General features: G+C 44.1%; 1 protein-coding gene across 1 annotated transcript in view; it reads left to right on the top strand.

Annotated features, from left to right (window-relative positions):
* Positions 1-14,684, top strand: part of Myo1e (myosin IE) — a 191,202-nt gene that overhangs the window by 80,540 nt on the left and 95,978 nt on the right. The window contains exons 3-4 of the mRNA XM_076926187.1: positions 8,307-8,396; positions 12,708-12,802. Of these exons, the coding sequence (XP_076782302.1) occupies positions 8,307-8,396; positions 12,708-12,802 (185 nt within the window). The remainder of the gene's footprint in view (positions 1-8,306; positions 8,397-12,707; positions 12,803-14,684) is intronic.

Here is a 14,684-nt window from a genome sequence, read left to right on the forward strand (position 1 = left end):
TTCACAACAAGCATTAGTACCCACCACGCTGTTTCCCAGGAAAACTGTGGGTCTGCTGAATAAGAGGAGACGAAGACACTGGTGGCTGCAGCTGCCTAAAGGTAGTCCAACCTCAACCCAGACAGCTTGCTCCTCATTGGTCTGTTGACTTGTAAGACTCCAGAAGCTTCCTGCAGACAGGGGAAAAAAAAATTGCAGGAGCCTTTTAAAGCAGTATATGATCATTTAACATGACTTATACAATGCATCCTCAAAAAGGGAAAGATACTAAAACCAGCAGAAATCCTGCTGCCAGAGTGATTTCCCATGATCCTCTGAGTATATAGCTTTATTCCCCCCAAGCATATACTCACACATATGTGCTTTCTTGCTGTGTAACAATAGTGTATCAGCCTCCTCGTGCAGTTTTTTTTTTTTTTTTTTGCCCCCCACGCCGCACAGTTCTTGGCAAGAGATGTGTTGTATTAAGTGTTCACTGAAAAAAATCTGTCGACTCTCAAGCCTTTTTAAATTCAGACAGCAAAATTTTTTAATGACTCAACGAGGCAGGGGGTGAGGTTAGTGAATGCTTTTGAGTCAATAACTGACTAATGGTGTGTTCTCCCAAGGAAGCGAGCCACTCGACCACTAATGACTTTATGATTTAGACATCGCTACCCACTCGACAGAAATGGGCTTTCTTTTGGCAGGTGGGAGGGAGTCACTTTCAGCTCAGAGGAGGCCTGGCAACGCTGATGCTGATGCTGATGCTGAGCGATGCTTATAACATACTGCCCCCCCCCTTTCTCCCTACATAGTGATCACAGTCTGCTTCACTGCTTAAGAGATAACCCACAGCATAGCATTCCTGTAATAAAAGATGATTTCTTTCTTTGTTTTTCTTTCTTTGTTTCTTCTGTGTTAGTTAAGGCAATATAGATACCTCCTGCCCATAATACCAGCACTGTTTTGTATTGTAGGTCAGCACGAAGGGCAATCAGTGACTAATGCATGCAGGCCAAGCACAGTTGCTTTGTTCTCCATTAGGAAACAAAACCCACTTAGAACATGCTGACGTTGTCCGACCAATAATGCCTGCATTTTGAGCTATTTATCCCCTAAGGAAGGAAGGATGGGTTTGCCATCCATTCATGAAGACAGCTGCCACCCTGCTAACGACTACTTTCTGAAGTGTGTGAGGGAAGAAAGTTCTGGAATTTAGAAAGAAAAGGGCTGCAGCGGCACTCTGTTGTCGGTCCATTCCAGCCGCTCGCCTGAGAATTCCCGTGTGAAGCTTTTCACACTCATCTACTCCAACTGTCTCTAAACTATTTTTCCTCAAAGGCCACACTCAAACGTGCTTGGCATTTTAAATCCTTCAATGAGGAGCTCAGGCTGCCCTGCCAGACCAACAGTTGCAAGAGGCAGTGAGCTCTTAGCCATTCAGAGTGAAGCTTGGCCCTAGGCAGACAGTTCACACAGAGTGGACAGCATGCTGGGTAAGACATTAGTCTTGTGACTGGAGCCAAGGACTTGAGTTCTGGCTCAGACTGTCCCCAAATATATGACTTTGGACAGTGTTCCCCCCTCCTCCTTTACTTTCCAGTAAAATATGCAGTGGGGGTTGGCTTATCGCTGCATGCTGTCATCACGTTCAATAGTGCAAAGCTCTTAGCTTTGTTTGATATTCAAAGCAACATGGGCTGACCATGTGTCTCACTTGGAGACTAGCCTGACTATGCCTCCCTAGCATGCATGAAACCCTGGGTTCGATCCCCCACAATCACAAAAGCCAAGTACTGTCTCCCTAAGAGATGGAGTCCCAAGGATCAGCCCTTCAACAGCACCCTCGGCTACACTGTAGGTCAGGCAAGGATACAGGAAAACCTGTCACAGAAAATACTCAACGATAGGCCAGAGAGATGGCTCGGTAGTTAGGAATGCTTGCCGCTCGTCAAGAGGACCAGAGTTTCCAGCACCTACATTAGGGGCTCAGTCACAGCTGCTTCTGATTCCAGCTCTGGGGAATCAAGTACCCTCTTCTGGCCTTCATGGCCACCCTATTATATGCATACAAGCACACATAGACATAAGTAAAAGCAAATCCTTAAAAATAAGGAATAAAAATAAACCAAATAGACAGAAGTGCATTCCCTCCGCGTTCCAGAAAAGAGTGTTTTACACTACGTGTATCAAAAGGAAATTGTCTAAATCCAAAGAATAGTCTCTTTTCTGTTGATTTATTTATTTATTTTATGTATATGAGCACACTATTGCTCTCTTCAGACAACCAGAAGAGGGCACTGGATCCCATTACAGATGGTTGTGAGCCACCATGTGGTTGCTGGGAATTGAACTCAGGACTTCTGGAAGAGCAGTCAGTGCTCTTAACTGCTGAGCCATCTCTCCAGACACCCCCTCCCCTCAAAGAATAGTCTCTTATACCAGATGAATTGAACTTGATTTGTTAAATCTATTATTTTATTGTTGGGGGAGGGACACAGGGTCCAGAAGTCAGAGGACAACTTTCAGGAGTTGACTCTCTCCTGCCACCTTTATGTGGGTTACAGAGACGAAACCCAGGTCATTAGGGGTGGTGTGGACCCGCTGAGTCATCTCGACAGCCCTGAATTGAGCCTCATGAAAAATTCAATGTGTTGTTCTTTTTTATTTCCCATGTCATTTGTGCTGCAGGTTAGTGAGCATTCACAGAAGCCTGGACAAACATCTGGGAACCAATCAGTTAAAGATCTGCCTGGCTCCTCTTACCTCTCGTTATCTAGGAAATGAGATGCCCCTCCCCCACTTTCGTTTTATTTGGTATCATAGCTTCATATCTACCTGCAGTTTGAAAATTATCCGTAAGCCACACCTTCACAGTGGAGGATTATGTGTGTAGAGATAATGGCCCTGACAGTGTCCCCAGAGGCACACCTGAATTATGTATTAGCTGTGGGAGGCAGTGCTGAGGGACTTCCCTGGATCTCTGCCCCCACCAGGCCCTGAGCCCTCTGGGTATTAGTTGAGGTCTCTAAAGACCTAGCCAGATGGAAAGGGTGAAATTGTTTAGATACACAGTGAAGTAACTGACTTTGTTTCCTTGGAATAACTTGTTTCCGGTCAGTTCTGAAGCTGGCAAGTTTGTGGGTACTTAGTGTGGAATCAGGACGCATCGACCATCTCAAACCAAACCTTGTTTTTCATCCGCCCTATCAAATAATGATGCTCTTGGGGACCCTGCCAGGCAATTGGGGGAGAAGCTAGGACATCCCCTTCATGCTTACCTGGGTCACTGTTCTGGGCCTAGAACAGTCTTTAAAAGGATGTTTATAGAACACAATAAAACAACACCGGCTCCATTTTCTACCCATACTCACCTGTGCTCTATTTATTAGGCAGCCGAGAGCTTTGGGGGAGGGGGAAGGGGGCCTTTGGCCCTATCCTCAGGGCAGCCCTTTATCCTCCTGTGACAGTGACCAATGTGTCCAGTATTTCCTGTGAAGGGAAGAGGCATAGTCCTCTGTGGAGGGATCATGTATGTCTTCCCATGTTTGTTTTTCCTCAGAGTAGACATCTTGCAGCCTTCACATTGCTTTTATCCTAGGACTAGTTATAGCCGTTGAGCAAGAGAATCCAGAAGAAAGATAAACCTGTCCCTTTAGTTTTGGTTATTAGATTCCTACCAAATCTAAACAAACAAACAAACAAACAAACAAAAAACCAAAAAAAAAAAAAAAAAAAAACCCAAAGATCCTACAAAGATAAATTCTATTATATTTTAATTTGTGTGTATGGGCGTTTTCTGCATTTGTGAACCCACATGCATGCTTGATGCCTGAGAAGGAACTTGGATTCTAGGAACTGGAATTACAGGCAGTTGTGAGCTGCAGTGTGGGTGTTGAGAATTGAACCCAGGTCCTCTGGAAGAGCAGCCAGTGCTCTTAACTACTAGGCCGTCTCTCCAGTCCTCTAAGATGGATTTTAGAGTAGACAAAGCCTCCTGACTCTAAGTCAGAAGAGGCTGCAGAACACCCCCATCCTCTGTGAATCCTTGCCCTGCTAATTTAAGATTGATAGGTAAGCAAAACAGGGAGACCCTCTTACATGTCAGTCTTGGCCAAGCATGCCACTTTTTAGTACAAGTGTATCCCAAATATTACTCTAGGAATACCTATGATCTAAACGTTTTCATTGCTTCCATGATGTCTAAGTTTAATGAGGTCATTTGTATTCTTATTTGCTTCTCTGACAAGTCAACTAACAATAGCAATGGCAGTACTTGCTAGTTACAGAAAGACTACACTCATTCCCAGCCAGCCAATAAAGTCTCTAGCTCAGGCTGACCCTCAACTCGGCTGAGGATAGCCTTGAACTTCTGATTCTGTCTCTGCCTCCTGAGTCCTAAAATCTCAGGCATGTACCCTGTACCTGGTTTATGTTGGTACTGGGGACAGAACCCAGTATTTTTGCTAGGGAAGTGCTTCTCCAGCCAAACTGTATTCCTGTCTCTTGTTTCTTTTTGATCAAGAGTTTGGACTCTGGAGCTGGCCTGCCTGGATGGGGAAGTTGACCTGCCTCTTCCTGGCCTGTGTCTGTGAGCAGATTTTAAGTTTTCTTTTCTTAGAGAGAGCTTGCCTAACTAGAACCACGGGATTGCTGTGTATGTACCACAAAATGTGTCTGTGTTCATTCAGTTCTGTCACTAATTATGAAGTGTTGGTGACAGTATCACAGATACCTTTCATCTCTTAAACAATTAAGTAATTAAAAAAAAAAAACTTCATCACCTCCTTTTCTCTACTATTAAGTCATCTTTATTTTCCAACGTGGAAGGACTTTCTCGTCAGTAACAAATGAAGTCGAAAGACAATCGAGTCATTCTGTACTCTGTGTGTGTGTTAAAATTATATGACACAGCCATTTATATTTATACTATCTATATATTCCTAATTTTGCATCTCATCGAAGGTTAAAATTCTTACCTGCATTATTATTTCAGAGATGTCAATATGTGATGACACGTGTGTCTTAGAGTGTGAGTTGAGGGAATAGCAGCTGAGTGCTGATTGCCATTCACTCGTTCCTTCATTTATTTCCATAGCAAGGTTGTTAATTAAGTCTTGCTTTATCTCCCTCCATCCATTAACCACAGCTTAGGGGTGTGATGTTCTGTACAGTCTGGAAAATGATCTATACTAGCCATGCTTTCAGTTTTGAGTGAGTGAAGTTATTAGGTATGTAGCAAGTGAGAGTAAAATAATGAAGGGGATAGATAGATAGACAGACAGACAGACAGACAGATAAATGGGCAGATGGAAAATAGGTAGATAGGCAGATGGAAAATAATTGATAAATAGACAGATAAATAGGCAGACAGACAGACAAACAGACAGACAGAAAGACAGACAGACATCACCAAGTACTCAGAACACCCAGCAGAAATCAGCCGGGGAAGCTTCATTAAAGCAATCGGCTGGAGTTCTTGTTTGAGAGACTCCTAGGCAGGGTGGAGTGTCTCCTAGGTGAAACATCCAACTAAAAGAACAAATAGCAGCAGACAGAGAAAGCATCATCAAATCAGGGTGCACAACATCCATCAAAAAATGTAACAGGGGCCGGGCAGTGGTGGCGCACGCCTTTAATCTTGGGAGGCAGAGGCAGGTGGATTTCTGAGTTCGAGGCCAGCCTGGTCTACAGAGTGAGTTCCAGGACAGCCAGGGCTATAAAGAGAAACCCTATCTCAAAACAACAACAACAAAAAAAAGGTAACAGGGAAGGCGTGGTAGCCAGGTGTAGTTCCCAATTGAGCTTCCTCCCCATGGCTAAAGTATTTGGGGTCTTTTCCCCATGAAAGACACTTTTATATCAATAGTGACCTCTGTTGGAAGTAATTTATCTGCTTGCTATCTTTCAATGGCACGGTGAGTTTACTCCTGGGCTCTTTGGCTGTTCTCCCCTCCCTTGTCACACTTTATATCACCAGTCCACCCTCAGACATGGGGTCTTAGAGGACACTTGACAAAAATATGCTTGTGTCAGAAGCCAGGTTGGGGACCCAGAGAAGCTTCTGGGCTCAAAGGACACATGACAACCTACAGGGCTTGGGATCCAAGCCATCTGAGCCAGCTGTCTGTTATATATCCCAATTATAGACACGGCTCCCTGGAAACTGGGAGGAAATCTCACAGTTTTATATCTTTTTCTATTTAAAACTATTTATTTGTAAGTAAACTTAGTTTTAATGATCTCTGTAAAATGAAGATATTTCTAATTCAATAATTAGTTGAACAATTTTGAGTGAAGCATAGTTGTACACACCTGTAGACCCCAGTTGGGAAGATACAGCAGGAAAATCACATGAATCCAAAAGATGGAGGAGACCAGCCTAAAAGACAGCAAGAGACAGTGCCTCAAAAAGAAGAAAAACAACAGAAAGCCAATGGTGGGGTTGGGGGAATGGGGCTTTTTTTTTTTTTTAATGATTTTCTTTCCTCCATGGGAACAAGATGTTTAATTTGCTATCTTTGTTCACTGATGGATTCCCAACATCTAAAAGTGCCTGGTGTATTGTAAACAACCAACAACAACAACAAAAAAAGTTGATTGTTAAATGAAAAAGGGATTGGGCAATCTAATAACACTCCCCTTACTTGGATGCATTAAGATGTATAAAACTGGGTTAGGACAAGAGTGCTTGCTATGCAAGCATGAGGACCTGAGTTCAAATCCCCTAGCATCTGTGAGGAAAGCTGGCTGTGGCTGTGCAAGCCTGTAACAGCAGCACTTAGGGCAGAGATAGGGCTGCTGGCGTTAGCTGTCTGCCAGTCTAGCTCCAGAGGCAGTTAGAGACCCTGCCTCAAGGGAATAGGCAGAGGTCTATAGAGGAAGACACCCAGCATCCTCCTCTGGCTTCCTCAGGTACACAGACACACTCCCACACAAATGTGTGCATGTGCTACACACACACACATATATCTTCCAGATAGGCACACATACGTGCATGCACAACTTTCTTCAATTAAAACGATTTCAAACACACGTATACAAATCGAGACTTTTAGAGAAGCTGAAGAGAGGGCTCCCTGGGTAAAAGTGTTTGCAAAGTTTGATGACCTGAGTTTGATTCCTGGAACCCACATAAAAAGCTGAATGCAGCCAGGTAGTGTTGGCACACACCTTGTATCACAGCACTCAGGAGACAGAGGCAGGAGGATCTCTGTGAGTTCAAGGCCGCAGAGCTAATTCCAGAACAGCCAGAGCCACGTAAGGAAACCCTGTCTTGAAAGAAAACAACAAACAAAACTCAAGGCTGAACGCACATACAAAACAAGAGCACAGCAGAAACCACAAGAGAGACCCTCCCTCAACAAGGTGGGAGGGAGGACCAGCTCCAGAAGGCTGTCCTCCGGCTGCCGCACAAGTGCTGTGGACCCATCCCAGTCCACAGAAAATAATTTTTAAAAATTATTTTTGTTTTTTAGTTATACAGAAAAACTTTAAATCCAGCACATACTTCCTCTGGAAGAAGCCTTCCTGGATCCCTAAATAAGACCTTTCTTCTCTAAACCTCACCTGTATGAGATTATTCTCTTCTCAGAATGTAAATGGGTAAAAATAAATGAGATGAGACTTTGAGAATTAGAACCCTTGGGAAAACATTGGTTCCTCCCCTTTCCCCTAAGCTTCCGGGTCCCTCTGTCTGTCTGTCTCTCTGTCCGTCTGTCTTTCTGTCTGTATTGTTTTTTTGTTTTTTTTTTGTTTTGTTTTGTTTTGTTTTTTTGTTTTTTGTTTGTTTTTTGAGACAGTATTTCTCTGCATAGCCTTGGCTGTCCTAGAACTCATTCTGTCCTAGAACTCAGGCTGGCTTCAAATTCAGAAAAATCCTGCTTCTGCCTTCAGAATGCTGGGATTAAAGGCGTGAGCCAGCACCACCCAGTCTTCCTCTTTTTGTTAAACGGAGAAGAAAACATTCATCATCTACCCCAGCAGAACAAATTCCAAGGGAACCGATACATCTCATTTCAGGAGAAGGATGCTAACTGGCCGGGTCTGTTGGCTCCTTGCTCTCCATGTTACTAGTCTACAAAGAGTGCTTTAGTGTCTAATGATTTCTTTGCAGCAGCTGGATAATGAGTCTCATTACTGTTCCCCGGGAGGAGTAAGACCTGAGCTAATTGAATAACTGCGTTTTCCTTTGTGGTGTTTACAACGTATGTGTGCTCCCTTCCCTTCCGGCAGCTCATTGCGTGCGCTGCAGCATCTGTCTGTTGACTTTGAAAAACATGTTTCTACCAAGATGAATGGACCTTAACCAGATTGAAATTCAGACATACATAGGGTCTGTATTAATCTCTGTCAACCCTTTCAAGCAAATGCCATATTTTGGAGAAAAAGAAGTTGAAATGTACCAAGGAGCGGTAAGTTACGTAGTCAATAAGTTGCCGTAGTGTTTAGGGATTTTATTATTTATAAATAGTTTTCCTTGAAGTTAGCAATGCATTTGTAGTTTCTTATGAATTATTTATTGTGGTAGGTCAAGTGACATTGCTTGTTTTTAACAATACATGCTGATCTTAACCATGTAGCTCAAAGAAGTATAGACTATCTAATGTGTGGGTACATTTACATACAGACTTAATCAAGTGGGCTGTTGAACCCAGAGTTTGGCGTGGTCTCTGGCTTTCACGTGTGCTTCAAAGCTGTAAGTGATAAACAGAATTACAGTGGGAGCTACAGAGGTGTAGAAGGCTGAGAGCCTGAGGGCATGTCCCAGAACCCTGGTCAGAGTGCAGTGCGTAGCAGTGCACGCTTGTAATCTCAGCATTGAGGAGGTACAGACAGGAGGGTCCCTGGTGGGGTGGGCTGGCTAGTCTAGCCTAGTGATGAGCTCCAGCCCAGGGAGACACCCTGCTCCAAAAGAGTTGAACTCCATTCCTGAGGGTAGCACCCAAAGTAGTCCTCTGTCCTCCACATGAAAGCAGGCACACACACACACACACACACACACACACACACACACACACATATTTGCATGCACACACACACACACACATGCGTGCAAGCACATACACACACAGACTTTAAAAAAACAATCATAGGTAAAAATAAATGAGATACTGGGAGCTTTGAGAATTAGGCTCATAAGAACAAGGCTTCATAAGCCTTGGCCATGGCTTGAAAATGAATCTTTCATTACTTCATTTACTAACATGACTGATCTCTGTTTGAACCTACTCCATAGTCATTTTATCTGTGGATTAAAAGTGAAACCAGCCATCTTTCCTAAGGTGTCTCAATCCAGTTCATCACACTTCTTGGCCCTAGACCTCTGCATCTTCTTCCTTCCCTCCCTTCCTCACAGCAGAAGCACAAGGGCCTTTATTAATCCCAGCCCCTGAAAGCCAAACAAAAGCCCACACAGATCCATCCGTTGAAGTGGAAGGGAACTTACCCACAGCAAGTGCACTCCCCGTTGTTGTTGTTACCAGATGAATGCCACTGGTAGCCGGAGCCCAAGGAGGCTGCCACGAGAGACCTTTGATAATGCCGCTTTTATCGGGAGCCCGCACAAGGACACACTGTCAGCAGAGTTCCAGGCCCTGCCCTGGTACCCCAGTCCACGATCCTGGGGCAGCTGACACTCTCAGTAACAGTAAGGCTCCACCACAGAGAGCTGAGACATATGCGAACACACACCACACACACCTGTGTTTCTAGTTCTCTGAAAAGCCACTCTGTACCAGTCCCCTTTATGTTGTTTATCTTTTCAAGAGTTCTTTGTACAGAAATGCCATTTTTTTCATCATGATTTTCAGCTGGACAGTGGTGGCACATGCTTTTAATCCCAGCACTTGGGAGGCAGAGGCAGGTGGATCTCTGTGTGTTTGAGGCCAGCCTGGTCTACAGTGTTAGTTCCAAAACAGCTAGAGCTACATAGTGAAACCTTGTGTCCCCCACCCCCAAATCTTTATTTTCAGTACTCATAGTAACACTGTTACATAATTGGTTTTTACTGAGTATTACGTACTGTATGTGTTTGCGACAATACAGTCCGTATAAATTCTATGTCACATTATCTACCCTATTTTACAGAGGAGGAAAGTGCTGTCCAGGGAGCAGTACCAGAATCTACTGAGCTAGGAGTTAAGCTTGGGTCTTAATGACTTAGGGGGTCTTGCTTGAGAGATAGGAGATGGCTATTCAATAATTCATAGACATCTATCTCAGAGGCTTGATGAAAGGGTAGATGGGAAACCTGGATGAACATACGGGGCTCCTGAGATGGGTCTTAGCTCTGTTTCCTATGATGTACAAAGTTCTGGATTCCACCCTGAATATACCAGACCTGGGATTCATGAGACCCTGTCTGGGGGATAGAGAGTATAAGTGACCCTCAAGGGCCAAGGGTATAGCTTTTATTGAGCAGTTTTGGAGCTTTAGTAGGGAAAGACTTATGTCCTAGTTAGGGTTACTATTGCTATGATAAACACCATGACCAAAAACAAGTTGGGGAGGAAAAGGCTTATTTGCCTTCCACTTCCACATTGCAGTCCATCATTGAAATAAGTCAGGACAGGAACTCAAGCAGGCTTGGAACCTGAAGGCAGGAGCTGATGCAGAGGCCATAGAGGGGTACTGCTTACTGGCTTGCTCCCCATGGCTTGCTGAGTGTGGTTTCTCATAGAACCTAGGAACCACCAGTCCATCCATGAGTTGTGCCGTCCATCAGTAATAGGAAAATGCTCTACAGGCTTGCCTATGGCCCAGTCTTATGGAGGCGCTTTCTCAGTTGGAGGTCCCTCCTCTCAGGTGACTCGAGCCTGTGTCAAGCTGACATAGAACTAGCCAGCACAGTTTGTCTCCTCATTTCTCTCCACTACTCAGCATTCTCTCCGCCCCACCTTCGTCCAATCACCATCTTCTTTTTTCCCTTACAGTGTTCTGCTTACCTGTTTCCAAGGAGTCATGAAACATAGCCCTGACCCAGGGATCCCTGTAGGAGAAACTCATCTAAGATCATGCCCCAAGGTCCCAGCAGGCCTGCCCCTGTCACCATGAAGGCAGGCTTAACATATACCTTGACCCCTGTCATCAGTTCTGTGTTCCCTCCTACTCTTGCTCGGTAGTTCCCTATGGGTATGGCTTTATCTTTTAAAATTGCTCTCCTGTCCATCTTTTCACTTACCCTCTGGGACCCTCAGAGACAGAGCAGTGTGTCACCCCGTACTCAGTTCAACAGCCTCAAATCTAGCAAGTCTTGTTTTCTCCACTCCCGCACCACAGGAAGCTGTTTTTTATTTGTGTTTGCTTTGCCTTATTTCTTTGTGTTCGGTGTGCATATGGATGGCAGAGAACAACTTGCAGCCATGTGGGTCCCAGGGATCAAACTCTAGTCAACCAGTTAAGTGGCAATTGGCAAGTGCCTTTATTCAATGAGCCACTTCACCACCAGCCCTGTTTGGAGATCAAGTCTCATGTGTAGCCGAAGGTCGCCTTAAACTCACTTAAACTATACAGTAGACTCCTGTAAATTCTGCGATTACCTGTTAAATTTTGAGGTAGTGAAAGTGAGTGCCTAACAACTGAATAAATGGGCTGGAGTCAGCTGACAGAATGATTCTCTTAGAGATGGGCCATGGTTTGATCGATGGACTTTTTTTTTTTTTTTTTTTTTTTTTTTTTTTTTATGTGTATGAGCATCTGCCTGCATGTGTGTTTGTGTGCATGCAGTGCCTGAAGAGGCCAGAGGGGGCATCAGATACCCTGGAAGTGGAGTTACACCACTCATGGTTATGAGCCACCATGTGGGTGCTGGGAACTGAAGCTGGGTGCTCCAAAAGAGAAGCCAGTGTTCTTAACCACCAAGTCATCTCTCCAGTACCTAATTTTAAATCTGTAAATGTAAAAGACTCTTTCTACGCATCCAGGAGACTCTTACTATAGTTTGTCAGCTCCAGCCCTCCCCTTTTAGAAAAGAAACAAACTAGCCAAACCAGTTTATCTCTGAGAGGAACTACCACACCTCTTGCTGTCTTCTATTTTTTTTTTTTTTTTTTTTTTTTTTTTTGTTGTTGTTGTTGTTGTTTTTCGAGACAGGGTTTCTCTGTGTAGCCCTGGCTGGCCTGGAACTCACTCTGGAGACCAGCTGGCCTCGAACTCAGAAATCTGCCTGCCTCTGCCTCCCAAGTGCTGGGATTAAAGGCGTGTGCCACCACTGCCCGGCTCTTGCTGTCTTCTTGTAGAAAACTTTTCAAGGTTTCCTGCTTGTCCATACATAAACCCCTCAATGCCCAATGAGATCAGAGGATGGCAAATTGCCTTTTCGAGAAGAATAATCCTGTGGGCATTTAGAGTTCTGATCAAAGTGAGACCCAGGGTCTTGGCAGGCCCTTTTCTGACAAATATCAGAATGCCTGTCAGTTGCCAAATGTCTCTAGAATTTGAAAGCAGAATGTCCTTGCGGAGGCATGCCTGGGTGGAAGGGTGGTGCACCTGGGTCATGTCTGAAGGCTGAATCACAGGCATGCCTATGGAAAAGTCCTTCCCAACTCCACCTTCGCTTCCCCAGGGTGTATCAGGCCATAACCAAGGACATTTTATGAGTCATTAAAGTCAGGAAACCTTTGCCTGTAAATGCTCTAGACACTGGCGCTGTGTGCCACAGTGTTATGGGTCATTCCATGCAAAGAAACTCACTGTGGTTTTGGTTTCTGTTTTTGCTTTTCTAGGCGCAGTATGAAAACCCACCTCATATCTATGCCCTTGCTGACAGTATGTACCGAAACATGATCATTGACAGAGAGAACCAGTGTGTCATCATCAGGTAGGAGAAGAACCCAGGTCAGCCAGACTCCGGCCCTGAGATGTCTGAGCATCTGATGTTTGAGGCCACTCAGCATGTCTGATGAGCCAGCAGGAGCCACTTGGTTTACTTTATAATTGTCCCTTGTCTAATGCCAGAGCATAAACTTTCAGGGGAGGAGCTCACCAGGCCCCACCCTTCCTTGAGTCATCAGTTAATGGTTGTTGGGGGAGGGGAGGCATTTTTTTCAATGGTGTAGCCACTGATAATTGTCTGAGTTCCTGCAAATCTACAATGGTAATGGAAGCCACCTAGTCACTGAAAATAAAGAAACAAATCAATGAATGAATGAATGAATAAATAAATAAATAAGACCTGAAAGTAGAAGGGGAACTAACTAGGGACAGGGGACAAGGGACAGGAGTGACTTCAGAAGTGAGAGGATATGCTGGCTACTTTGTATCAATTTGACAAGACTTCCTGGGGGTCTAGAGATGAAATGCAGGCCCTCCACCCGTGTACTTTACTGACTGACTTCTTCCCGGCTCAAGATAATTCTTATCACACCTTAAAAAGAAATTCTTTCTGGTTTGGAAGGCTATGCTTAATATGTACAAGATTCAAGGTTTGGTTCCCAGACTAAAAAAAGAAGCCTTGTATTATCTGATCTGCTTCATATCCCAATGCTGGAACTGAGTTACACATTCTTTGTTGCAGCTGGTTTGTTAGCATTTAGAATCCAAACAAAGCCCACACATCTCCCCTGGTTGCTGTGTCTCTCACGTCTCCTAGTCGCTAAGTAATCTCCTTCATTCTGTTTTTCTTGGCATTCATTTATTAAAGAGGAGGCTTGCAGGCCCTTGCAGGCACTGGCTGACTGTATCCTGTGATGATGCCTACACCTCCCACCCTGCTCTTTATTTCCTGTTGTCACAGTTACTTGTCTCCTTGCTGCACAAAATACCTGACAATATCAATTTACAGGTTGAAATTTGGAGGTCATTTGCACTGTAAGCATAATAGTCGCATGTCAATTTTTATCTGAAGGTTTACTTTGGGTCACAGTTGTAGGGTACAGTAAGGACATGAGGTGGCTGGTCACATTGCATCTGCAGTAGGGCAGGAAGGAGATGGATACTGGTGTTCATCTAGCTTTCTCTTTTTATTCAGTCGAAGACACCAGACCATGGGATGGTAAGTCCACATGCAGGGTGGGTCTTCCTGCCTTAATTAATCCAATCTAGAAACTTCTTTATGGGCATGGCCAGAGTCCTCCTAGGCGATTCTAGGTCCTGTCAAGTTAACAGTTGATGTTAATGATCACATGTATAAATTGATAGTATGTCTCAAAGCATGGCCACATGCAAATTTATTTTTTACAAAAACATGTTATGCAATGAACGTCATTCCCGTTGGTCTCTCTCTGTGTGATGTTCAGAGTGTCATTCAATCCATCCATTCTCAATTCTCATCCTCATGACCATTCCTCAAAGTTATTTTCTCATTCTATTATTTCTTTTACATGTGATAGTTGGGCATTTTTTAAAATTTCATCTTAAAAGTGTAATCTTTATGAGAAAACTGGATAAAATGCCTACTCATTGTCATTTCTTCTCACTTTTTCAAAGTAATGAGTTGTTGCCCAGGCAACCTCTGAAGGTAGCATGTATTTATTTTCAGTATCACCTCTAACTAGTGAATTTAAACTAGCCTACCTGTTTACACTGAAGCCATTTCTTTAGTGTCTCAGATAATCTCCCTTCTGCCAGTGAGGGCCCCTTGTCTAGGCCTCCGTGTCCTTGACATATCTCAAGCCGCTTGGATCATTTTCTTGTGGCAAATGGTCCAGGCTCATCCTGTTTATGTCATCCTGAGACCTGGAACTGGCCCCTTCTCCAAGGGG

The sequence above is a fragment of the Arvicanthis niloticus genome, chromosome 27 (assembly GCF_011762505.2).
Source record: "Arvicanthis niloticus isolate mArvNil1 chromosome 27, mArvNil1.pat.X, whole genome shotgun sequence".
In the NCBI taxonomy this organism is placed as follows: domain Eukaryota; kingdom Metazoa; phylum Chordata; class Mammalia; order Rodentia; family Muridae; genus Arvicanthis; species Arvicanthis niloticus.